The 26,293-nt window shown below is 43.5% G+C and overlaps 1 protein-coding gene across 1 annotated transcript in view; it reads right to left on the bottom strand.

The window, feature by feature from the left end:
• LOC141106919 (uncharacterized) overlaps positions 1-26,293 on the bottom strand; it is a 68,515-nt gene that overhangs the window by 39,600 nt on the left and 2,622 nt on the right. Inside the window, 10 exon segments of the mRNA XM_073597849.1 lie at positions 8,604-9,604; positions 10,807-10,948; positions 11,064-11,161; positions 11,278-11,401; positions 11,488-11,658; positions 11,788-11,867; positions 22,911-24,509; positions 25,616-25,754; positions 25,863-25,979; positions 26,091-26,188. Of these exon segments, the coding sequence (XP_073453950.1) occupies positions 8,604-9,604; positions 10,807-10,948; positions 11,064-11,161; positions 11,278-11,401; positions 11,488-11,658; positions 11,788-11,867; positions 22,911-24,509; positions 25,616-25,754; positions 25,863-25,979; positions 26,091-26,188 (3,569 nt within the window).

Raw genomic sequence — 26,293 nt, forward strand, 5'->3', positions numbered from 1 at the left:
CTATCCCCTCCCCATGACTTTACCATTAAGATCAACAGCACAACCATTGGTCCCTCCACACACAAGCCAGGGTGCTGGGTGTAATCCTTGACTCTGACCTCTCCTTCGGCCCCCACATCCAACCACTGGCTAAATCCTGCTGCCTTAACCTCCGCAACATCTCCAGAATTTGACCCTTCCTGACTAATGACACCACAAAGCAACTTATTCCTCCCTTTAGAATGTAATCTCTACGAGCCGGGCCCTCCTGTCCCTTCTGTATTGAACTGTACTGTAATTGCGCTGTCCCCCCCTCTGCATTGTAAAGCGATGCGTAAACTGTCGGCGCTATATAAATTGTGTATTATAATAATAATAATAATAATAAAGAATGACCTCGTACAGTCACCTATTCTAAAGCATCTCAATGAATGGCTGTATGCAGCAGTAGCGGGTCCTAGGCTGTGCACATTGTATGACCGTGTGCATGAGGCCTTGGTGAATTTAATTGGGACATACAGTAGATCTATATTCAGACCCCGCCGCAAGTGGTGCATCTGAACAATGTAGACAACCTCCTATAGCAACACTGACATTCAAGCCAGTCATGAATCAAAATATGTCCGGTTCAGAACCAGATGAATTTTGATTCTTCTATGGGCAGGCTGGTTGTACTCAAGTCGATCTATTGATTTTTTCGTGCTAAACCACACAAGGTCAAATGCGTTCAACCTTGAGAAGGTAACCCTGGCCCAGTGGTTGTGGGGGTCTGCAAGCATGGGGACATTATCGAAATATGGAAGCCTACTTTAAAAATAGGGGGGCCCCCAGATACCACCCCCACACACACCCGAGGATGAGTAAGGAGTACACAGTACCTCTACTCATTGACAAAAAAAAGTAAATAAAGACATCACACTCTTTGCAAATCCTTTATTAAAAAAAATAAATTAAAAAATGTTTCACGATGTACATCCATTGTCAATTACAATATCCATTGATGCGGATCCTTACCAATCACAATGAATGGCACCCACAAACTCGCTGGAAGGAAAAACCCACCAACCGACTGGCGTGTCTGATCCCGTCTCTACACTCATCGCTATGTGGCCATATTTGGACAATGACGTTAGCCATCATGGTAAGTTGTGGCAGGGTGAGGCCCTGCCACTGTGAAAATGGCTGAAAAAAAGGACACAGGGTTCGCAATTGTGCAGAGTGTGGGACTCCGGAGTATCGGTTATGAGAAAAACTGTTTCACATCTTTCTCTGGATTTTGGTATTCCCAGATTCAGCTCTGTAGTTTGGAGATTTCGAAGAGTCCTTGGAGGGGAAAAAATCTAGGTGCACACAGCCCTTATAATGAAAGCTTGAGGATAGCTCGAGGCAGTATCTGCCATTCAGAGACACAGCCTTGGAGCGAGGATAGTGGTGTGCTCCAGCCAGGAGGGATGACCTACCCAGGAGACAAAATTCCTATGTTGGGGGGACTTGCCTTCCATATTTCTATCAGCTGACTTGCTCATAATAAAACAGCCTGCAAAATATAATTTCCAAAGGCTGTTTAGCTCTGCACAAGTACAATACACTCGTTGGATGTTGGTGAAAGCTACCTGCAGCTTATTTGATAATAATATAAATATTATAACCACAACTTGGTGGGGTTTGCAATCACCAATGGTCCTCCAGGGGCAGTGGGTGCAGAACACATAGGGTACGGACAATAAGCAGTGCAGGTCACTGTGGTAGTCTGAAATCCTGCCCATTGTTGTGGTGTGGCACTTGTGATACGTCTCCTCTCATTTCTCAGAAAAGTAACAACTAGCACAATTAATCTTTACAGCTGTCTAAAAGTGGGCATTCTTTCCACTGAGCACCAATATAAGCAGCATCCTATCCTCTGACTACCAATGTATGAGCACATTCTTCCTACTGGCCACCAGTGCAGGGGAACATTTTCCCCAATGGCCACCCATGTAAGGAAACATTCTTCCCACTGGCCATCAATGTAAGGGGACATTCCTCCCACTGGCCACCCATGCACGGGACATACTTCCACTGGCCATTCATGTAAGAGGACATTCTTGCCAATAATCCTCAATGCAAGGGGCATTCTGCCCACTGGCTACCCATGTAAGGAAACATTCTTCTCACTGGCCACCAATGTAAGAGGAAATTCTTCTCACTGGTCGGATCACCCATGTAAGGGAACTTTCTTCCCACTGACCACTGGTACAAGGGGACATAATTCTACATATTACCTAATGTAAGGAACATTAATCACATTGACCACCAATGTAAAGGGACATTCTTCCCATTTATCACCAATGTAAGGGGGACATTCTTCTCATTGATCAGTAATGTAAGGGGCATTCTTCCAGCTTATCACCAATGTATGGAGACATTCCTCACACTGACCACCAATGTAAGGGGCATTTTTCCAGCTTATCACCAATGTATGGAGACATCCTTCCCATTGACCACCAATGTAAGGGGCATTCTTCCCACTGACCACCAATGTAAGGAACATTCTTCCAACTGACCACAAATGTAAGGGGGATATTCTACTCCCTGCCCACCATTGTAAGGAACATTCTTCCTTCTAATCACCAATGGAAGGGAACATTCTTCTCACTGGTCACCCATTTAAGGGAAAATTCTTCCCACCATTCACTAATCTAAGGAATATTCTTCCCTCTAATCACCAATGTAAGGGGACATTCTTTCCATTGGCCATTAATGTAAGGGGCATTCTATCCACTGGTCACCCACCTAAGGAAACTTTCTTCTAATTGGCCACCAACGTAAGGGGACAATTTTTCCCATTGGCCACCCATGTAAGGGGACATTTTTTCCCACTGGCCATCAATGTAAGGGGCATACTTTCCACTGATCACCAATGTAAGGAGCATTCTTCCAACTGATCACCAATGCAAGGAACATTCTTCCAACTGACCACAAATGTAAGGAGGATATTCTACTCCCTGCCCACCATTGTAAGGAACATTCTTCCCTCTAATCTCCAATGGAAGGGAACATTCTTCTCACTGGTCACCCATTTAAGGGAACATTCTTCCCACCATTCACTAGTCTAAGGAGTATTCTTCCCTCTAATCACCAATGTAAGGGGACATTCTTTCCATTGGCCATTATTGTAAGGGGCATTCCACCCACTGGTCACCCACCTAAGGAAACTTTCTTCTAATTGGCCACCAACGTAAGGGGACAATTTTTCCCATTGGCCACCCATGTAAGGGGACATTTTTTCCGACTGGCCAATAATGTAAGGGGCATTCTTTCCACTGACCACTCATGTAAGGGAACGTTCTTCTCAATGGTGACCAATGTAAGGGGGATTCTTCTTACTGGTCACCCATGTAAGGGAATAGGAAAAACATTTTTTGGGGAAGGGCATCTTGTGCAAAACAAAAGGCACAATCCCAGAGAGTACACAAAATGGCAAAAAAGAATGTCACACCAGATCTCCCTGACAAGGGAGGTGTGGGGTAAGAGTGGATTTTAGTGTGCCAGAGACAAGGAATATGTGAAATCATAACACTTTACAATAATAGATAAAAGCAACAATTATTTATTATCCATCATTAAAAACAAAGGAACTGATATCACCAAAGAGTAAACATGGAATGACAGGATCAACGTGTTTCGCCCACAATGGTCTTCTTCAGGAGCCAGGATTTTAGATACCAATACCTTTGTTTTTTAATGATGGATAATAAATATTGTTGCTTTTATTTATTATTGTAAAGCTTTATAATTGCACATATTCCTTGTCTCTGGCACACTAAAATCCCCTCTTACCCCACACCTCCCTTGTCGGGGAGATCTGGTGTGACATTCATTTTTGCCATTTCCTGTAAGGGAACATGCTTCCCACTGGTCACCAATGTTGGGGGACATTCTTCTGACTCATCATCCACCGTTAGGAACATTCATCCCATTGGCCACCATTGTAAGGGGACATTTTTTTCCACTTATCAACAATGTAAGGGGACTTTTTTCTCATTGATCACTAGGGGTGCAACGGATCAAAAAACTCACAGTTCGGCTCGTTCCTCGGATCAGGAGTCACGGTTCGGATCAACAAAAAAAAAATCTCCCCCACTGTAATATCCACAATCTCCCTATTGGCAGAGTATTGGCAGAATATTGGCAGAGTATTGCAGGGTATTGGCAGAGTATTAACAGACTATTGGCAGGGCATTGCAGAGTATTGGCAGGGCATTGCAGAGTATTGGCAGGGCATTGCAGAGTAGCATTGCAGAGTATTGGCAGGGCATTGCAGAGTATTGGCACTGCTGCCATCCGATCTCTCCCCTCCACTGTACAGATCAGTACACAGAGGGGAGAGAGGAACCGGCGTCATGACATGACGCCAGTTTGTTACAAGTGATCGCTCCATCATTTGACGGAGCGATCACGTGCTAAATGGCCGCCGGGTGTACCAAGATGGCCGTCGCTCTGGAGCTAGGCCGAAGCCGCGGCCTTTCCTATGGCCGAGGCCACAGAGCGATCACGGGTGTCCCATACAGATCAACCTCCGCGGATCGGATCACGGATCGATGACGATCCGTTGCACCCCTATTGATCACTAATGTAAGGGGCATTTTCCAACTTACTAATATACAGGGACATTCCTCCCACTGGCTTCACATGTAGGGACATTCTTCCAACTGACCACCAATGTAAGGGGATATTCTTTTTGCTGACCACCAATGTAAGGGGATATTTTTTTTGCTGACCATCAAGGAGCATTATTCCCTCCAATCACCAATGTAAAAGGACATACTTCCCACTGGCCACCCATGTAGGGAAACATTCTTCCCGCTAATCACCATTGTAAGGAACATTTTTCCAAATGACCACCAACGTAAGGGACATTCTTCTAAATGACCACCAATGTAAGTGGAATTATCGTTAATAATATCATTATTATTAGTTTCGGTTCATAAGCAGTAAAACATTTTGGAGTGTGATGTTAAAAATGATCGACCCTGGATGTCTGATACGCTAGGAACACCACTAATATTGGCTGTGAATTGATTGGAAAAATCACAGTGACACATATTAGGATAGTCAATTTCGCAGCTTTATTCATTGCAGTAAAATCTCTGAGACAGTGACAAGACTGAACACATCAGAATATCTAATTAGCAAATAATAAAACAAAGCTCAAATCTACATAAAACATCATATAATTTAAGTAAAAAAAAATAATATACGGCATGTATAAATTGGGCTAAAAAAAAAAATTGATTCAAATCAATTAAAGTAAAAAAAAAAAAACACATAGTGAATGTGTAGCCAAAAAGGAGAAAAAACAACGCAGGAGTGCTCGTGAGTGTAGGTTCAGGAATCCTCCACCATGTGAGAAGCCACCGACACAAAAGGTCAAGATGTACTCTTACCACAGAGTATGGACCCTCTGATTATGGAAGCCTTAGTAATCCACCACTGTTAGTTGGCCCATGAGGACAAAAGGCGATAGTGCAGGTCAGTGATGGCACCCCAGATATTTTTGGAACTACATTTCCCATGATGCCCAACTACACTGCAGAGTGCATGAGCATCATGGGAAATGTAGTTCCAAAACATCTAGGGTGCCAAGGTTCACCATCACTGTTATAGGTCATATACACAGCTCCTGTTAATCTCTAGTTTACCAGAACGCCCACAGACGAAGTTGGTTGTTGGGTTCATAAATACAAATACTCTACTCAACCTTCTAATATCTTCTATCTCCTCACACTGCAACTTTGTCTGTGGGCGTTTTGGTAAACCAGAGATTAACAGGAGCTGTGTATATGACCTATATATACCATCGCCTTTTGCCCTCATGGGCCAACTAAGAGTGGTGGATTACCAAGGCTTATGTGACCTTCCACAATCAGAGGGTCCATACTCTGTGGTAAGAGTACATCTTGACCTTTTGTGTCGGTGGCTTCTCTAGAGTTGCCACCTTTTCTTCAAGCCAAACCCCAACACTTTAGCGAGGCACAGCATTTTTTTTTAAAGGGGGAACGTTGTGGACTCTGTTGTAGAGAGGAACTGAGATGTAGGGGGGGGGGGGAGTTCTGCTCACCAAAGCCCCCCCATACATCAGAGTTCCCAGCATTCCCCCTTAAATCAAGGTGCCCAAAGCCCCCCTTACATCAGAGCCTGCAGATCACCCCTTACATCTGAGTCCCCCTTGCCTTAGTGTAGGAAAGAGAAGGCAGGGAAGAGTGAAACCTAAGTCAAAGATGGTGGATGGAGGCTCAGGCATCGGCACCTTTCATCCACCATGTACTGTATTTGCTAGCTACTGGGCTTCAAGTTTCCCACCCTCACAGAGACAGACACAGAGGGGTAGGGGCGGGAGGAGGAGGAGCAGATCAAACCCTCTCTCCTTTTCCACCCCTGTGTGGTGGGGGGGGGCAGAACTGTACTGGCTTTGGGCAGTGTACTAGGAGTCACAGCCACTGGGCTTAGTCAACTGCAGTTAGCCCTCTAGACAGTTGGCAACCCTGGTGATTAGGGTGAGCCCAGGCACACCTGGCCCATGCGCACGCCTATGCACTCGGCGGTTGTGGTACTCGGATACTTAAAGCCACAGTCCAGTCTGAATAATGCGTCTGGGTTTCAGGCGGTCTGAAACCCGGACACATGATTAAAAACCGGTACTGTCCGGGTGAATCCCGGACAGGTGGTGACCCTAGGCTTCTCACCTGGTGGAGGATTCCTGAACCTACACTCACAAGCACTCCTGTGTTGTTTTTTTTCTCCTTTTTGGCTTCACATTCACTATTTTTTTTGGACTTTAACCACTTGCGGACCGCCCGCCGTCTTTGTACGTCAGCAGTTTGAAGAGGAATATCATTGTTATGGCAGCAGATAGCTGCCATAACCCCAGTATCCTCTTCTTCAGTGGGCGGTCTGCTTTCAGATAAAAGTGGTCTCTATGGCGGATTCGCCGAAAGATCACTTTTAATCGGGGACGGGAGAGGGCCCCCCCACCGTGCTCCGGTCGTCTACCACTTACCGGAGCCGTTGGTAGCGGCGGAGACGATCGGGTCCGCTCTCCTCTGAACCTGGATGCCGAGTGAGGGGAAGATGGCTCCCCACTCGGCTCCATTGGTGGGCGGAAGCAACGTCAAATGTCACTTCCACCCAATGCTCTTAAAAGGGGAACTTTTTTCAAATGATATATATTTTTTTTTTTTTGCATTTTAGTGTAAATATGAGATCTGAGGTCTTTTTGACCCCAGATCTCATATTTAAGCCCTGTTTCACACTTGTGCGGTGCGAATTGAAGCTCAGGTTTCACTGGGGAGATAAAAATCTCCTGTTCAAAGAATTCATTGCGTTTTTGCTCAGTATCAGAGAGCAGGGAGAGGGGGAGGGGGGGAGAGGGGGAGATGTAGTGAGGAGAAGTAGAAATTCCTTGTTGAGAACGCAATGCATCTGCGAATCAGATGCGTTCCCATAGGAGATAATAGGCTTGTAGTTCGCACCGCAATGCCCAAAAACCGCACACGTTTTTTGTGCAATGCGCAGTGCGAATGCAACGCACATATGTGAACCAGATGCATTCATATGAATGTATTTTAAAATGTCCTGCGAATTAGATGCGGTGTAAGCCGCATCTAATTCGCATAGGTGTGAACCCGGGCTAAGAGGACCTGTCATGCTATTTTTCTATTACAAGGGATGTTTACATCCCTTGTAATAGGAAAGAAAAGTGACCCCCAAAATTTTTTTTTAGAAGGACAGTGTCAAAAAAATAAATAAAAAGTAAAATAAAAAAAAAAAAAAAAAATTTAAGAGCCCCGTCCCGCCCAGCTCGCACGCAGAAGCGAACGCATACGTAAGTCGCGCCCGCATATGAAAACGGTGTTCAAACCACACATGTGAGGTATCGCCGAGATCGTTAGAGCAAGAGCAATCATTTTAGCCCTAAAAACTGGTAACCTGTAGAAATTTTTTAACGTCGCCTATGGAGATTTTTAAGGGTAAAACTTTGTCGCCATTCTACGAGCGGGCGCAATTTTTATTATTATTATTAATAATTCATTCCATTCCATTTATTTAGACGCGGCATTCGTTATTTAGGATAATTCGTAACTTCGGATAAATTCGTATTTGTTACGTTCACTAACAGCCAGATTTGAAAGGAAATGCCAATACCTATAATTTAATAGATAGTTATTATTAGTTAGTTGGTTATTATTTTGAAATTTCTGATTTTCTTTCTGATTTTTGAATTTCCGGATTTTTAAAATTTATACATTTATGAATTATCGAATTTACGCATTTTCCAATTTACGCATTTTCCCAATTTACAAATCTACGAAAAACGAAAAACAAAAAAAAGAATGAAACTAAAACAAATGAATTTTTTGGCAGTGAACATGTCTAGTGCTTTTGGATGCCGAAACGCGTTGGATACTCATTGGATTGCCCCCCTGACTTTTAGTGGAATAAAGTAGCATTTGGACCTCTTAGCAGTGGCCTGGCACTTCAATTTCCATGTTTGTTCGTTCTATGATGCCGTCAATGTGAGCGTGGGATCAAGTCAGCGCTTTTTGTTTAGAGAACCTCCACAGGCGCGAAAAACGTCAATATATGTTTTTAATGCTCTCAATATGCCAGGCTTGTTAGCCTGTGTGAATTCTCTGGTGTCTACTAAGCGCCTTTCTATAGCCGAAACATTTCCCGCACTCAAAACATAAGAAAGGACGCTCCCCCGTGTGAATTCTCTGATGTATAATAAGTTCTCCCTTCTGAATGAAACATTTCCCGCACTCTGAACACGAATAAGGACGCTCACCCGTGTGAATCTTCTGGTGTCTAACAAGCGAAGTGTTCCGAATGAAACATTTCCCACACACTGAACATGAAAAGGGGCGTTCGCCATTGTGAATTTTCTGGTGTTTGCGAAGGTTTCCTTTCAGGTTGAAGCACTTTCCGCACTCTGAACACGAATAAGGACGCTCGCCTGTGTGAATCCTCTGGTGTTTTAGAAGGTCTTCTTTCTGAATGAAACATTTCTCGCACTCTGTACACGAATAGGGGCGCTCACCTGTGTGACTTCGCTGGTGCTTATGGAGGTCTCCTCTCTGAATGAAACTTTTCCCGCACTCTGAGCACGAATAGCGGCGCTCACCTGTGTGAATTCTCTGGTGTATAAGGAGGTGTCCTTTCTCAATAAAACACTTTCCGCACTCTGAACATAAGAAAGGGCGCTCAGATGTGTGAGTTTTCTGGTGTCTAAGAAGTGCTCTGTTTTCATTGAACGATTTCCCGCACACTGTACATGACAAGGAACTCACTCCAGTGTGAGTACCTTCTTGGCTTAAAGAAGATTTTTTGGGATTAGATGGACATGTTGGTCTATCCACGATGTGAGCTCTCAGGAGGACGTCTGGATTAACAGCACGTGATTGAATAGCAGATTCCTCAACATGGGCAGGATCAATTATTCTCTCCGGATAGCAAGGCCTGTAAGGTGTGCTTTGGGTAATGGGATTTACTCCTGGAGAATGTTGTGCAATACCATTATCTTCTGCATTATAACCTGGAGATAACATCATATGTCCTTCTGAGGTATTCCAGACATAGTGTCCACCTGTTGGAAATCAATTTTTGAATAAATGTTACAAGTATTCCTCATGACTTGGTTTTATGAGCCATAGACGTTGGTCTACAACCCAACAGTTTAATGAAATTTGATAACAGTGTTTGCACAGTGTGAGAATACGGATGGATCTTCCCTCACCTCAATTCTTTAAAAAAAACATGACAATACACCAAAGAACATGGGACCTAGGGACATGATGTTATATTGAGGAATGGAGATGGACCTTTCATATGGTGTACAGTATCTCCTCCTCATTTGTTGGGAACATGACGTTATATTGAGGAATGGAGATGGACCTTTCATATGGTGTACAGTATCTCCTCCTCATTTGCTGGGAACATGACATTATATTGAGGAATGGAGATGAACCTTTCATATGGTGTACAGTATCTCCTCCTCATTTGTTGGGAACGTGACGTTATATTGAGGAATGGAGATGGACCTTTCATATGGTGTACAGTATCTCCACCTCATTTGTTGGGAACGTGACGTTATATTGAGGAATGGAGATGGACCTTTCATATGGTGTAAAGTATCTCCACCTCATTTGTTGGGAACGTGACATTATATTGAGGAATGGAGATGGACCTTTCATATGGTGTACAGTATCTCCACCTCATTTGTTGGGAACGTGACGTTATATTGAGGAATGGAGATGGACCTTTCATATGGTGTACAGTATCTCCTCCTCATTTGTTGGCAACGTGACGTTATATTGAGGAATGGAGATGGACCTTTCATATGGTGTACAGTATCTCCTCCTCATTTGTTGGGGACATGACGTTATATTGAGGAATGGAGATGGACCTTTCATATGGTGTACAGTATTAGTGTTTCTAAATACAATATTTATAAATGGCTAATAATATTTGTAGGAAAGATTATTGTAGACGGTTAACATGGGGATAGCTCCGACAACCTTTTGGGATCCCTTCTCATGGATCAAATGCCAATATTTTGGGTGGGTGAATTTGATGGACATGTGATTTTTAAAAACCCATTTAACAGTGTCAGAATTTGAGTTATTTGGTTGATTTGTGGAAATACGAGGAAATCTCCTAAATCATAGATTCTTACTTATTTCCATATATATAATATTGTTTAATATTTCGGTATAAATACCTTGACAACAGTATAACATACTTTATACTTAATGTTAACTGTTCATGCATTTAGTGTTTATTACTTACGTGTGTTGATATAAAGAGAAGATTCCTCCGGTTTACTTTTCTTAATCATCTCCTCTTCCTCCATAGACTGCTGATCTCCACTCACCAACATCTCTTCTTCCTCCACTTTAACCTCAACTTTGATGTCTTTTAGTTCTTCACCCTAAAACCCAAAATAAGATGATATAGATTTGGAGTAAGAAAAAAAGATTACATAGAAAACTGTTATCTTAAAGTTTAGAATAACTTATTAGGTCTACATGGTCAGTACCACCTACTTGATCCTGGTGAGGGATGGTGTGACCTTCCTGTGTAGAATCCCGGGAATACAGAGGACGGGGACATCTCTCTGGTGGGTTCCCATTACTGGATCCATCTGTAGGAAACACACACACTGACTGAATACATTGTTTCTATGTGTTTATCAGATGATGGGGGATCTAGGTGGACCCTCCTTACTGCTCTCTCCTTTACAATAAAGTCTCCTCTTACCCGGTGATGTGAGGGGCGGCTGATTCTTCATCATGACGTCCTTGTAGAGATCCTTGTGTCCTTCTAAATACTCCCACTCCTCCATGGAGAAATAGACAGTGACATCCTGACACCTTATAGGAACCTGACACACACAATGATACAGTCACCATCCAGACACATCCCTTGTCTGTTACTGGATAATGTCCCAGAATTCCCGGAACCGCTCACCTCTCCTGTCAGCATCTCAGTGATCTTCTTGGTAACATCTAGAATCTTCTTGGCACTGGTTACTTCTATTGTCAGGTACTGAAGTGGAGGCACTTTGATGGGTGATGTCCTGGGAAAACGGCTGCTGGGTGTTAATGGATCACCAGATGTTTCCTTCACTACTTTATAATCCTTTTTACAGAGAAAAAGTAAAAATTATTATTACAGATTCCCAGAATCCTTTCATCACCGTGGTCAGGTCTGTGTTTTTATTAATAGAGATAAGAGTGATGTCATGTGATCTCCCAGAATCCTCCTCACCTCTCCGGTCAGCAGGTAGATGATCTCCAGGGTGAGGTCTATTATCCTCCTCGTCATGTGACTTTGATCTTTGTCCATTGCTTTTTATGAGCTCATGTGATCTATACAGGCCTCTGCTCTCTGTAGACGGATAATAAACTGAGAATTATCTGGACTGTACCGGGATGGATAATGTCTGCACAGAGTTCTTTATTCTATATTACAGGCCTCATTTAGGAATTTGACTGAAAGCACAACTCTAACCAAAACCTTTTATTTTAGGTTTAGATCAACTGGAGAAACATTAGATCCTTTATTGAGGTTTTCTTCTGTCTGAGTTCTGGTTGGAGAGATTTCCATTTGATTAGCTTCAACTTCAAACTGAATAGGATGTGAGTTTAAAAAAAAAGGCCTATTTGGGATATAGACATCTGACAGGGATTTTAAACCTTTCCTTCTCCATTGAAAACATAACAAAGCTTTAGCTGGAGGTCTCTGGGGTTAGATCTTTCTTCTGCCCACCAAAGCATTTGATTAAACTGAGATTGGTTTGACCAAATGCTTTACAAATTGGTAACGGCTTGTAAACATCAAACCGAAAACTGGAAGTGACTACATCCTCGTTGTTTGAGGTTTCTTACATCACAGAGGGGAGGTGGGTAAAGATGTACCTTCTTCCCCTTCGAGTGCACTGGAGATCCAATCGGCGGCGGTACAGGGCTCCCCAATTGTAAAGGAGAGCCCGGTAATGGCGGCGCGTGGAAGGGGGTCTTCAAACTGCGGCCCTTTGCTTGTCTTTATCTGGCCCTTGGAGCACTTTTCCTTCCACTAATACAAGACACTACTCCTCCCACTGACACCAACAATGGGGCATAATTCTTGCTACTAACACCAATAATGGGGCTCTATTCCTTCCACTGACACCAACAATGGGAGCATAATTTCTGCTACTGACCTCAATGATGGGGCTTTATTCCCCCAACTGACACCAACAATGGGGTGCTATTCCTCCCACTGACACCAACAATGAGGCACTATTCCTCCCACTGAGACCACCGATGGGGCACTATTCCTCCCACTGACACCAGAACAATGTCCACCCCCAATGACCACAGACTGGCCTTTCTAAAGCTCGAAGGACAGTAAACTGGCCCTTTGTTTGGAAAGTTTGGAGACCCCTGATCTAAACCATTCCATTGTAGCTCTGGCTGTATGTTTGGGGTCGTTGTCCTGCTGGAAGGTAAACCTCCACCCCAGTCTTAAGTCTCAAGTCAACAATGGGGCAGGCAATATTCCTTCCACTAATAATGAAGATGCATTGTTTACTTCCACTGATGGCAGGACAATTTGTACTCCCACTGGCCACAGTCCAGGCCCCTCTAAAGTCTGAAGGACAGTAAACTGGCCCTTTGTTTAGAAAGTTTGGAGACCCCTGATCTAAACCATTCCACTGTAGCTCTGGCATGTTTAGGGTCATTGTCCTGCTGGAAGGTAAACCTCCGCCCCAGTCTTAAGTCTCAAGTCAACAATGGGAGAGACCCCTGGCCTAGACATAGGGTTGCCACCTCATCCCTTTAAACCCAAACACATAAGAATTACACAGGCTCTGAGACTAATTTAGTGAAGATAAGGCACCAAGTGATTTTAATTACCACCTTAATCAGCCACAGAACCCATGTAATTCATATGTGTTTGGGTTTAAATGGATGAGGTGGCAACTCTACCTAGACAGTGGCCATCCCGGTCTTTTAACATCAGGCTTCCATTGACTTCAGTGGAGTTCTCCCAAACATTTCTCATGTTTTGTGAACCCGCCTCAAGCTGACCCCAAGTATGCTCAGCTCATCCTTAAGCCCAGTACACATTCTATGAAACCACCTTTATTCAGAACCACCCTTTGATGTTCCATCACTGCTTTGGAGAGCCAACATGGACTGTTCAGGTGAAAGTTTCCGAAGGGACAAGTTGGAAAATTCTTCTCGTTAGTTATTATAATATCCGACTTGCATTTAGTTAGTACAGTAATGGTCCTATAAGAATCGAACGAGAAAGTCCGGGGCATGATCGAAAAACAAAGTGCGACCGCAGACTGGACATAGACCGAGGCTACCTACGTGGCTGGAGGTTGTCCTCTGTCATTCAAGAATTTTCGGACCATTAATGGCATTCTCCATTTTCGGGAAGAGGAAACGGGGAAAAAAAACATAGGATCGTTCTTCGACTTTCGAATAGCGCGCACCAGGCTTTACTTATTATCTTGTGTGTAATATTTCCGATGAATAAAAAGAGTTGCAACTATCTGATCCTTTCTTCTAAGTATATCTGCATGCAACGAAATGCTGGAGATAAAAGGATATGGAGGAAGAGGACAGACATGACGGGGGGGGATTAGTGGGTGTAAATATAAAATAATATCTTATTACCTCCTCTGCTGCCAGTTCCAGCAATGTCTCCTCTCTACTTCCTCCCGACTCACCTTTCACCCGGAACTTCCTGTTTGTATAATACATCACTTCCTGTCCGTGCGCTCCATTGACGTAACCACTTGACTCCCCCCCCCCCTTTTTTTTTTTGCGATATGGCATTGTGTTACTTTAACTGGCGATTGCACGGTTGTGTGACGCTGTACCCAATTGAAATTTATTTCATTTTTTTCACACAAATTGAGCTTTCTTTTGGTGGTATTTGATCACCACTGGCTTTTTTTTTTTTTGTTTTTTTTTTTTTTACACTATAAACAAAAAAAAAGACAGAAAATTTTGAAAAAAAAAAAACAATATTTTAAACTGTCTGCTATAAATCATATCCAATAAAAAAAGTGTAAGAAAAAAAGTCTTTATAATTTTAGGCCAATATGTATTCTGCTACATATTTTTGCCACAAAAAAAAAAAAAAAATCACAATAAGCGCACATTGATTGGTTTGCGCTAAAGTTATAGCGTCAACAAACTATGGGATATACTGGAATTTTATTTTGTATATACTAGTAATGGCGGCGATCAGCGACTTATAGCAGGACTGCGATAGTATGGCGGAAGGGTCGGGACACTAACTGACACTTTTTGGGAACCAGTAACACTAATACAGCGATCAGTGCTAAAAATATGCACTGTCACTGTACTGAGGACACTGGCTGGGAAGGGGTTAACATCAAAGGGTTAACTGTGTGCCCAGGGAGTGCTTGGTGCATTCGCTGTGTGCTGTTTTTACAAAGGGATGTGCCAGTTTTTATTCCATGCTTTGTGGGGGAAACCAAATCCAGCACATCCCCGCTGACAGGGCCGAGCTCTGCATTGTTTACATTGACTGAGCTCCGTCCTGTCTTCCTCCTCGCCGATCAGCGGGTGCCGGCGGTCGACCATTAGCTGGCACCCGCTGATCGGCCTGTACTGTGTCTAATCACAACACAGCCGGCACGCCAGCCACGCGCGCGCGCCCTCCTACCCGGAGGTGCTGGATCATGTATTAGAGACGTGATCTAGCACAGGAGAGCCGCTCCGCTGCCTTACTCCTACGTGAGGCAATCGGCAAGTGGGTAATATTATACAGGATTTACAATATATAGCAAAAATAGTGTAGCACTCCTAAAACCACCCTTATTAAGATCTCACCTACCTTTACATACACTATATTGCCAAAAGTATTGGGACACCTGCCTTTACACACACACACAAAATTTAATCGCATCCCAGTCTTAAGCCTCGTACACACGATCAGATTGTTGGCCAACAGAGCGTCAGACTTTTGTCCGAAGGGCGTGTGCCAGGAACTTGTCTTGCATACTAACGACACACAATTGTCAGCCAACAAACACGAAGGTAGTGACGTACTACGTGGGAATTTTAGCTATGGAGCGCCACCCTTTGGGCACCTTCTGTTAATGTCGTGTTTGGCGAGCATTGATTCCAAGCAGGCGTGTTTGTACTTTGGACTTTTGTGTGACGGACTTGTGTACACACGATAGGAAAATCTGACAACAGACCGTTGTCCCCAGAAAATTTACTAGCCTGCCATCCAACATTTGTTGGCCAAAAGTTGGGCAACAATTTTCTGATGGAGCGCACTAACGATCGGATTTTAGGCCAACGATCTCTCATCACACAATTCCCTGCCGAAAATCCGATTGTGTGTACGAGGCTTTGGTTTGTAGGGTTCAATATTGAGTTGGCTCACCCTTTGCAGCCCAAAGGTGTTTTATCAGTTTGAGGTGCAGGCCAGCCAAGTTCCTCCACCCCAAACGCGCTCATCCACACTATATTGCCAAAAGTTTTAGGCCACTCCTCCAAATAATTTGGTGGAGGGGGGATTATGGTGTGGGGGTTGTTTTTCAGGGGTTGGCCCCTTAGTTCCAGTGAAGGGAACTCTTAAGGTATCGGCATACCAAGACATTTTGCACAATTTCATGCTCCCAACTTTGTGGGAACAGTTTGGAGATGGTCCCTTCCTGTTCCAACATGACTGCGCACCAGTGCACAAAGCAAGGTCCATAAAGACACGGATGAGCGAGTTTGGGGTGAAGGAACTTGACTGGCCTTCACAGAGTCCTGACCACAACCCGATAGAACACCTTTGGGATGAATTAGAGGGGAGCTATAACAGCTTCAACTCTTCTGGGAAGGCTGTCCACAAGGTTTAGGAGTGTGTCTATGGGAATGTTTGACCATTCTTCCAGAAGCGCATTTGTGAGGTCAGGCACTGATGTTGGACAAGAAGGCCTGGCTCGCAGTCTCCACTCTAATTCATCCCAAAGGTGTTCTATCGGGTTGAGGTCAGGACTCTGTGCAGGCCAGTCTAGTTCCTCCACCCCAAACTCGCTCATCCATGTCTTTATGGACCTTGCTTTGTGCACTGGTGCATAGTCATGTTGGAACAGGAAGGGGCCATCTCCAATCTGTTCCCACAAAGTTGGGAGCATGAAGTTGTCCAAAATGTCTTGGTATCCTGATGCCTTAAGAGTTCCCTTCACTGGAACTAAGGGGCCAACTCCAACTCCTGAAAAACAACCCCACACCACACAATCCCCCCTCCACCAAATGATTTGGACCAGTACACAAAGCAAGGTCCATAAAAACATGAGCGAGTTTGGGGTGGAGGAACTTGACTGGCCTGCACCTCAACCCGATAGAACATCTTTTTGTCCAACATCAGTGCCTGACCTCATAAATGCGCTTCTGGAAGAATGGTCACACATTCCCATAGATACACTCTTAAACCTTGTGGACGGCCTTCCCAGAATAGTTGAAGCTGTTATAGCTGCAAAGGGTGGGCCAACTCAATATTGAACCCCACAGACTAAGATTGGGATGCCATTAAATTTTGTGTGGGTAAAGGCAGGCGTCCCAATACTTTGACAATATAGTGTATTTGTACACTTTTTTTTTCTTCTTTTTATGATAAAATGAAACATATTGAAAAGAAAACCAGTCGTCCACATATTGTCAAATCTGCCCACCTATTGCTACAGTTTGGTGCAAAGGTATCCTCTTTGTGAGGACCTCTTAGAATTCCTCTATTTTCATACTATTTCTTTCCTTTTTTTTAAGATAGATAATAAATATATCACTCAGGGTTAGAAAAAAAAAAACTATGTAACATTTATTGTATCACATTTAAAGAACAACATTAAGAACATACACAACTCTTCTTTAGACCATTAACTTTTACGTTTTTTACGTATTGTAAGTCTTCCGACTTTATATAAGAGTATACAATATGTAACAGCACTATCCCCTTACGCTATGTAATTTCACTTTTGTTTACCAAGGAATTCTCATGTAGATTAAATTCAACAGTTAAGCCTCCAGTACCAGAATAAACTCGGTGGAGGCCCCTAGGCAGTCGAAAACTTGGGTCACCCTCACAGGTTTCTGGAGGTCTCTTGAGCTCTAATGGGATACCATTGAACTAAGTGGTGTGCACGTTGGGCGCTAGATGGAGGTGACCATCACTACTGTACATTACACAAATGTAGGTTGTGCCAATTTTTTTTTTTTTTACAAACTGACAGCTGAAAGAAGATAAATTTAAAATTTCCAAACTGTAATGTGAACTCGATAGCTATGGTTTATGGACTTTAAGTTTTTATTGGGTACATTACATTAATACGGTATTTTCTCTATAGAGTCTTCAGTGGAAAGTTTTTGTTTCTTCGAGTTGAATTTTTTTCTATCTTTTGTAAGCAATTTAAGAAATCTTCATTGTCGTTTTCTTTCAAGGTCAAATCAATATTATTTTGATTAGTTGATGTGGGGCCCATAGGGCTGGTGCCTACACCAACTTGGTCACCCAGCACTGTAGGCCGCTGATGTATGTCATTTGGAGGTGTGTTGCACCGATTCATGTTCTCCTCCCAGCTCATACGTGGAGTCCATCATCAGCTCCCGAGACTTGTCTGCTTACAGGGTGGCTTTCATTTGGTAGGCTCCTCCAGAAGTCAATCCATCAAGGAGTTAGTTCCATAGTCACTCTTTGCTCCGAAAACAGAATACAAGAATGGCAAGTATAGCAAAGTAACTCCAGAGATGAGTCATGCCTTATCGGAGTCCGTATCTTCCAAATGTAACACTCAACGTTTCAAAGTCTATAATGCAAAAAGTATGGTGCTGCTACCCTTAAACTTAAAATAAGGGTGTAGGGCAGTGGTCTCCAAACTGGGGCCCAGCTGTGCCCTTTTACTTGCCTTTATCTGGCCCTTGGGGCACTATACTACCAAGTGACACCCATGATGGAGCACCATTCCCCCTAATGACATCAATAGGGCACTATTCTTCTAATTGATATTGACAATAGGGTACTATTGACAATAGGGTACTATACCTCCATGCTGAGGCATTTTCTACTGCCATTGGCCATACACAGTCCACCCCCCCCAACCAAAGCCTGAAAGACAGTAAACTGGCCCTTTGCTTAGAAAGTTTGGAGACCCCCGATCTAAACCATTCCATTGTAGCTCTGGCTGTATGTTTAGGGTCGTTGTCCTGCTGGAAGGTAAACCTCCGCCCCAGTCTTAAGACTCAAGTCAACAATGAGGGAGACCCTTGGCCTAGACAGTGGCCATTCCGGTCCTTTAACTTCAGTAGGGAATTCCCACCTGTGCCAAGAGCACAGCCGCACAAGCTGTTCAATCAGACATTCAATTTAAGAAAGGTTGGCAAGTTGGTGTTCAAAGCTCTAAAATCTTCTTTATTAAATATCCATTGGGTGTAAAGATCCACTATGAAGAGAAGCTGATGTGTCTCAGTCCTTCCAGGCTTTAGTCGGTCACTCACCGTAAGGGCTGAAACGTGTCAGCATTCTCTTTTCACATTTTAGGTCGGCAAGTGGGTGTTCAAAGCTCTAAAGTCTTCTTTACTATATATCCTTTACAGGCTTTAATCAGTCATTCACCGTAAGGGCCGAAACGTGTCAGCATTCTCTTTTCACATTTTAGGTCGGCAAGTGGGTGTTCAAAGCTCTAAAGTCTTCTTTACAGGCTTTAATCAGTCATTCACCGTAAGGGCCGAAACGTGTCAGCATTCTCTTTTCACATTTTAGATCGGCAAGTGGGTGTTCAAAGCTCTAAAGTCTTCTTTACTATATATCCTTTACAGGCTTTAATCAGTCATTCACCGTAAGGGCCGAAACGTGTCAGCATTCTCTTTTCACATTTTAGGTCGGCAAGTGGGTGTTCAAAGCTCTAAAGTCTTCTTTACTATATATCCTTTACAGGCTTTAATCAGTCATTCACCGTAAGGGCCGAAACGCGTCAGCATTCTCTTTGTGGTGGATCTTTACTACCAATGGATATATAATAAAGAAGATATTAGAGCTTTGAACACCCACTTGCCGACCTAAAATCGTCTTTATTATATATCCATTGGGAGTAAACTTCCACCACAAAGAGAAAATTCTGACAAGTTTCAACCCTTACGGGCTTTAGTCAGTCATTTACCGTAAGGCTGAAATGCGTTTGTTTTCTCTTTGTGGTGGATTTTCCCGCCCAATGAATATAAAAAAAAAGATTTTAGGTCGGCAACTGGCTGCCAAAAGCTCTAAAAGCTTCTTTATTATATATCCATTGGGAGTAAATATCCACCACAAAGAGAAAATTCTGACAAGTTTCAACCCTTACAGGCTTTAGTCAGTCATTCACCCTAAGGCTGAAATGCGTTGTTTTCTCTTTGTGGTGGATTTTTACGCCCAACTAATAGAAAATAAAGATTTTAGGTCAGCAATTGGCTGTCAAAAGCTCTAAAATCTTCTTTATTATATATCCATTGAAAGTAAAGATCCACCACAAAGAGAAATCTGACGTGTTTCAGCCTTTAGTCAGTCATTCCCTGTAAGGGTTGAAACGCGTCAGTTTCTCTATCTGGTGGATCTTTACTCCCAATGGATATACACGATATTGCCAAAAGTATTGGGATGCCTGCCTTTACACGCACATGAACTTTAATGGCATCCCGGTCTTAGTCAATAGGGTTCAATATTGAGTTGGCCCAACCTTTGCAGTTATAACAGCTTCAGCTCTTCTGGGAAGGCTGTCCACAATGTTTAGGAGTGTGTCTATGGGAATCTTTGACCTGTCTTCCAGAAGCGCATTTGTAAGGTTAGGCACTGATGTTGGACAAGAAGGCCTAGCTCGCAGTCTCCACTTTATTTCATCCCAAAGGTGTTCTATCAGGTTGAGGTAAGGACTCTGTGCAGGCCAGTCAAGTTCCTCCACCCAAAACTCACTCATCCACGCTATATTGCCAAAGGTATTGGGCTACCCCTTCAAATCATTTGGTGGAGGGGGGATTATGGTGTGGGGTTTTTTTTACCGGGGGTTGGACTTGGCCCCTTAGTTCCAGTGAAGTGAACTCTTAAGGCGTCAGCATACCAAGACATTTTGGACAAATTCATGCTCCCAACTTTGTGGGAACAGTTTGGGGATGGCCCCTTCCTGTTCCAATATGACTGCACACCAGTGCACAAAGCAAGGTCCATAAAGACATGGAAGAGCGAGTTCGAGGAAGAACTTGACTGGCCTGCAGTTAGAGCGGAGCCAGACCTTCTCGTTCAACATCAGTGCCTGACCTCACAAATGCTCTTCTGGAAGAATGGTCAAACATTCCCATAGACACACTCCTAAACCTTGTGGACAGCCTTCCCAGAAGAGTTGAAGCTGTTATAGCTGCAAAGGGTGGACCAACTCAATATTGAACCCTACGGACCAAGACTGCGAGGCCATTAAAGTTCATGTGGGTGTAAAGGCAGGAGTCCCAATACTTTTGGCAATAGAGTGTATATTAAAGAAGATTTTAGGTCAGCAGCCGGGTGTTACAAGCTCCAAAACCTTCTTTATTATATATCCATTGGGAGGAAAGATCCACCACAAAGAAAATTCTGACGTGTTTCGGCTGTTACAGGCTTTAGTTAGTCATTCACCAAAAAGGGCTGAAATGCGTCAGCTTTCTCTTTGTGGTGGATCTTTACTCCTAATGGATATATAACAAAGATGATTTAAAGCTTTGAACACCCGGTTGCCGACCTTTCTCAATCTTTAAGACTTTAACATTTCGCCCCTTAACCGCATTTTAAAGGGAATAAATTGTTACATCTCAGATACATCTTTATGGTTGGTTTTCTCTAAGCTACATCTTCATTAATCTGGTTTACACCTAAAAAGTTGGCTGTTTCTTCAAGTGGAATTCCAGTCAAATTCTAACTAAGCCTAAATCTACTCCCACCTCCGTGCTAAGCCTATTCTATCTACCCTGTAAAACAGCCTCTCTCAACCTCTCTACCCCGGAGGAACCCTTGAACTAAATTTCAGGTCTCAGGGAACCCCCGTTAAGATTAGACCATCAAGGGGTGATTGGGAAAATGCTCCTTATATTGGTGGTGGACAATGGGAAAAAATTCCCCCCTTACAATTGTGGTCACAATGCCGCTGACTCTGCCACGTTGCATTGAACCTAGAACTATCCAGGCACCTTTAGGTGGGAGGTCAGTTAGCCACAGCTCAAGGAACCACTAGCCACCTCTGGAGGAACCTTAGGGTTCCACGGAACCCTGTTTGAGAATGCCTGCTGTTAAAAAAAAAAAGAGGTCTACACTTAAATATTCTGAATTCGCTCCAGTCCGTTCCAGTCCGATCCAGTCACATGATCGGGTCCCAGTGCCGGCTTCAGTGTGAGGAGAGAAAGCAGCGACAATGGCTGCAGAGACTGCGTGATGACGTCACCCATAGACTTACTATGGGGCAGCTGTTGTTGGCTGTCCATCCTCTACACTGAAGCTGGGGTAAAGAAGAAGAAGAGACAACAGCTACAGAGTCTGCATTACGACGTCACCCATAAGGCTTACTATTGGGCAGCTGTTGTTGGCTGTCCCTCCTCTATACTGAATCTGGGGTAAAGGAGAGGCAGAGACAACAGCTGCAGATTCTGCGTGATGACGTCACCAATAGACTTACTATGGGGCAGCCATTGTCTACTGTCCCTCCTCTATACTGAAGCTGGGGTAAAGGAGAGGTAGAGACAACAGCTGCAGAGCCTGCGTGATGACGTCATCCATAGGCTTACTATGGGGCAGCCATTCTCTACTGTCCCTCCTCTACACTGAAGCTGGGGTAAAGGAGAAGCAGTGACAACAGCTGCAGAGTCTGCATGATGACCTCACCCATAGGCTTACTATGGGGCAGCCATTGTTTACTGTCCCTCCTCTATACTGAAGCTGGGGTAAAGGAGAGGTAGAGACAACAGCTGCAGAGCCTGCGTGATGACGTCACCCATAGGCTTACTATGGGGCAGCCATTGTCTACTGTCCCTCCTCTACACTGAAGCTGGGGTAAAGGAGAGGCAGCGACAACAGCTGCAGAGCCTGCGTAATGAAGTTACCCATAGGCTTACTATGGGGCAGCTCTTGTTGGCTGTCCCTCCTCTATACTGAAGCTGGGGTAAAGGAGAAGCAGTGATAACAGCTGCAGAGCCTGCGTGATGACGTCACCCATAGGCTTTCTATGGGGCAGCCATTCTCTACTGTCCCTCCTCTACACTGAAGCTGGGGTAAAGGAGAGGCAGTGACAACAGCTGCAGAGCCTGCGTGATGACGTCATCCATATGCTTACTATGGGGCAGTCAAGTTTAAAACTACAATCTATAAAGTATTAAAACAAAAACCATTGCAGTCTTGAGGAAACTCTAAACATGGAAAAGAACCCTTTTGTAATGTGTGTTTTCTTCTGGCATCTGACAAGTCTTTCTTCCTCATTGAAAAGGTTTCCCGCACTCTGAACATGACAAACAGGTGTTAGCGTGTGTGAATTTTCTGGTGCCTTATGAGTTTTTTCCTGTAAATGAAACCTTTCCCGCACTCTGAACATGCGTAAGGACGCTCCCCCGTGTGAATTCTCTGGTGTTTAAGAAGGTTTCCTTTGTCGGTGAAAGATTTCCCGCACTCCGAACATGGATACGGGCGCTCGCCTGTGTGGATTCTTTGGTGCCGAAGAAGGCTTACTTTATGACTGAAAGATTTCCCGCACACCGAACATGAGAAAGGACGCTCGCCTGTGTGAATTCTCTGGTGGGAGAGAAGGTTTCCTTTTTGAACGAAACCTTTCCCGCATTCAGAGCAAGAGTAAGGACGATCGGTTGAGTGAATTCGTTGGTGTTTAAGGAGGTTTTCTTTGTGAATGAAACCTTTCCCGCACTCAGGACATAAAAAGGGGCGCTCGCATGAGTGACTTCCCTGATGTTGAAGATCTCCTGTTTGTAGGAAACCTTCCCCACATTGTGGATATGAAGGGCACCCACAAGTATGACTTTTCTGGTGTTTAAGAAGTGATCTTTTCTCAGTGAAACCTTTCCCGCACTCTAGACATGAATAAGGACGCTCACCAGTGTGAATTTTCTGATGCATAATAAGATTTCTTTTTTCAGTGAAACATTTCCCGCACTCCAAGCATGGAAAGGGACGCTCACCCGTGTGGCTTCGCTGATGTATAAGAAGGATCCTTCTCTCAGCGAAACACCTGCCGCACTCTAAACACGCATAGGGCCGCTCACCCGTGTGAATTCTCTGATGTATGACAAGCGTTCTTTTTTCAGTGAAACATTTCCCGCACTCCGAACACGAATAGGGTCGCTCACCAGTGTGAATCCTGTGGTGTTTGAGAAGGTCTTCTTTCTGAATGAAACGTTTCCCGCACTCACCACATGGATAGGGACGCTCCCCCGTGTGAGATCTCTGGTGTCTTTGAAGCGTTCTCTTTTCGGCGAAACCTTTTCCGCACTCTGAACATAAAAAGGGACGCTCACCGGTGTGAATTCTCTGGTGTATGACAAGTTTTTCTTTTCGGACAAAGCTTTTCCCGCACTCTGAACATTGGAAAAGACCCTCACCAGTGTGAATTCTCTGGTGCGCAAGGAGGTTTCTCTTTTTAGTGAACGATTTATTACACACTGAACATGACCACGAAGGCTCTCTGGTGTGAGCTCCTTCATGGTTAGAAGAAGATTCCTTGGGATTAGATGAGTCTATTGATCGATTGACACTGTGAGATATTAGATGGATATTGGAAGTCAGAGCATGTGATTGATCAAATGATTCCTCAGGATGAGAGGGGCCCATCGACATCTGTAAATGGTAAGGTCTATGATGTATATTCTGAGTAATGGGATTTTCTCCTGGAAAGTGTTGTGTGATTCCAGTTTCTTCGGCATTAAAATCTGAGGAGAAAAACTGAGGACCCTCAGAGGTATTCTTGACATAGTGTCCACCTGTTGGAAAGCAATTTTAAAACCAGCGTTACACGTACTCTTCATCCCTTACATTCATAAGTCATATATGTTGGTACATAACTCAACAGATTCATAAAGCTCTGGCATAATATTGGTTACATCGATGAAGATTGTTGGGAACATGACATTATATTGAAGAATGGAGATGGACCTTTCATATGGTGTACAGTATTTCCTCCTCATTTGTTGGGAACATGACGTTATATTGAGGAATGGAGATGGACCTTTCATATGATGTACAATATCTCCTCCTCATTTGTTGGGAACATGACGTTATATTGAGGAATGGAGATGGACCTTTCATATGGTGAACATCATCTCCTCCTCATTTGGTGGGAACATGATGTTATATTGAGGAATGGAGATGGACCTTTCATATGGTGTACAGTATCTCCTCCTCATTTGTTGAAAACATGACGTTATATTGGGGAATGGAGATGGATCTTTCATATGGTGAACATCATCTCCTCCTCATTTGGTGGGAACATGACGTTATATTGAGGAATGGAGATGGTCTTTTCATATGATGTACAGTATCTCCTCCTCATTTGTTGAGAACATGGCGTTATATTGAGGAATGGAGATGGACCTTTCATATGGTGAACATCATCTCCTCCTCATTTGTTGGGAACATGACATTATATTGAGGAATGGAGATGGACCTTTCATATGGTGTACAGTATCTCTGCCTCATTTGTTGGGAACATGACATTATATTGAGGAATGGAGATGGACCTTTCATATGGTGTACAGTATCTCCGCCTCATTTGTTGGGAACATGAAGTTATATTGTGGAATAGAAATGAACCTTTCATATGGTGTCCAGTATCCCCTCATTTGTTGGGAACACGTTATATTGAGGAACGAAGATGGACCTTTCATAAGGTGTACATTATCTTCTCCTCATTTGTTGGGAACATGACGTTATATTGAGAAATGGAGATGGACCTTTCATATGGTGTACAATATCTCCTCCTCATTTGTTGGGAACATGACGTTATGTTGGGAACATGACGCTATATTGAGAAATGGAGATGGACCTTTCATTAGGTGAAATTTTCCTGCATTTGGTGATTATTACTTACTTGTGTTGATATAGAGAGAATATTTCTCTTGTTCATGTTTAATCATCTCCCCCTCCTCTATAGACTGCTGATCTCCATTCACCAATGTCTCTTCTTCTTCCTCTTTAATCTCAATTTTGATCCCTTTCAGTTCTTCACCCTAAAACCCACAAAATGATCAAATATAAGATCTGGAAAAAACTGTAGAAAAGTGCTAACATAGAAGATCTTTGTCTCCTGATTTTGAAATATTTTCATTCCCATCTACCTGATCATGGTGTGAATATAAAGAACCACTCTCCTCTATAGACTGCTGAGCTCCCCTCACCATTTTCTCCTCTTCTTCTTCTTTAACCTCAACTTTGATGTCTTTCAGTTCTTCAAGCTAAACCCCAAAGATGATAGAACAAATTTATAAAATGGAACAAGAGATTACATAGAAGACCTCTCATAGCTTAAAAGTCATTTTGAGTCCTAGTTGCTCAGTCCCATCTACCTGATGATGGTGAAGGATTGTATAATCTTCCTGTGCGGAATCTCGGCAATAGAAAGGATGGGGACACCTTTCTGGGGGGTTCCCATTACTGGATCCATCTGTAGGAAACACACACTGACTGAATACATTGTTTCTATGTGTTTATCAGATGATGGGGGATCTAGGTGGATCCTCCGTACTGCTCTCTCCTTTACAATAAAGTC

Source organism: Aquarana catesbeiana, linkage group LG08 (assembly GCF_042186555.1).
Source record: "Aquarana catesbeiana isolate 2022-GZ linkage group LG08, ASM4218655v1, whole genome shotgun sequence".
Taxonomy (NCBI): domain Eukaryota; kingdom Metazoa; phylum Chordata; class Amphibia; order Anura; family Ranidae; genus Aquarana; species Aquarana catesbeiana.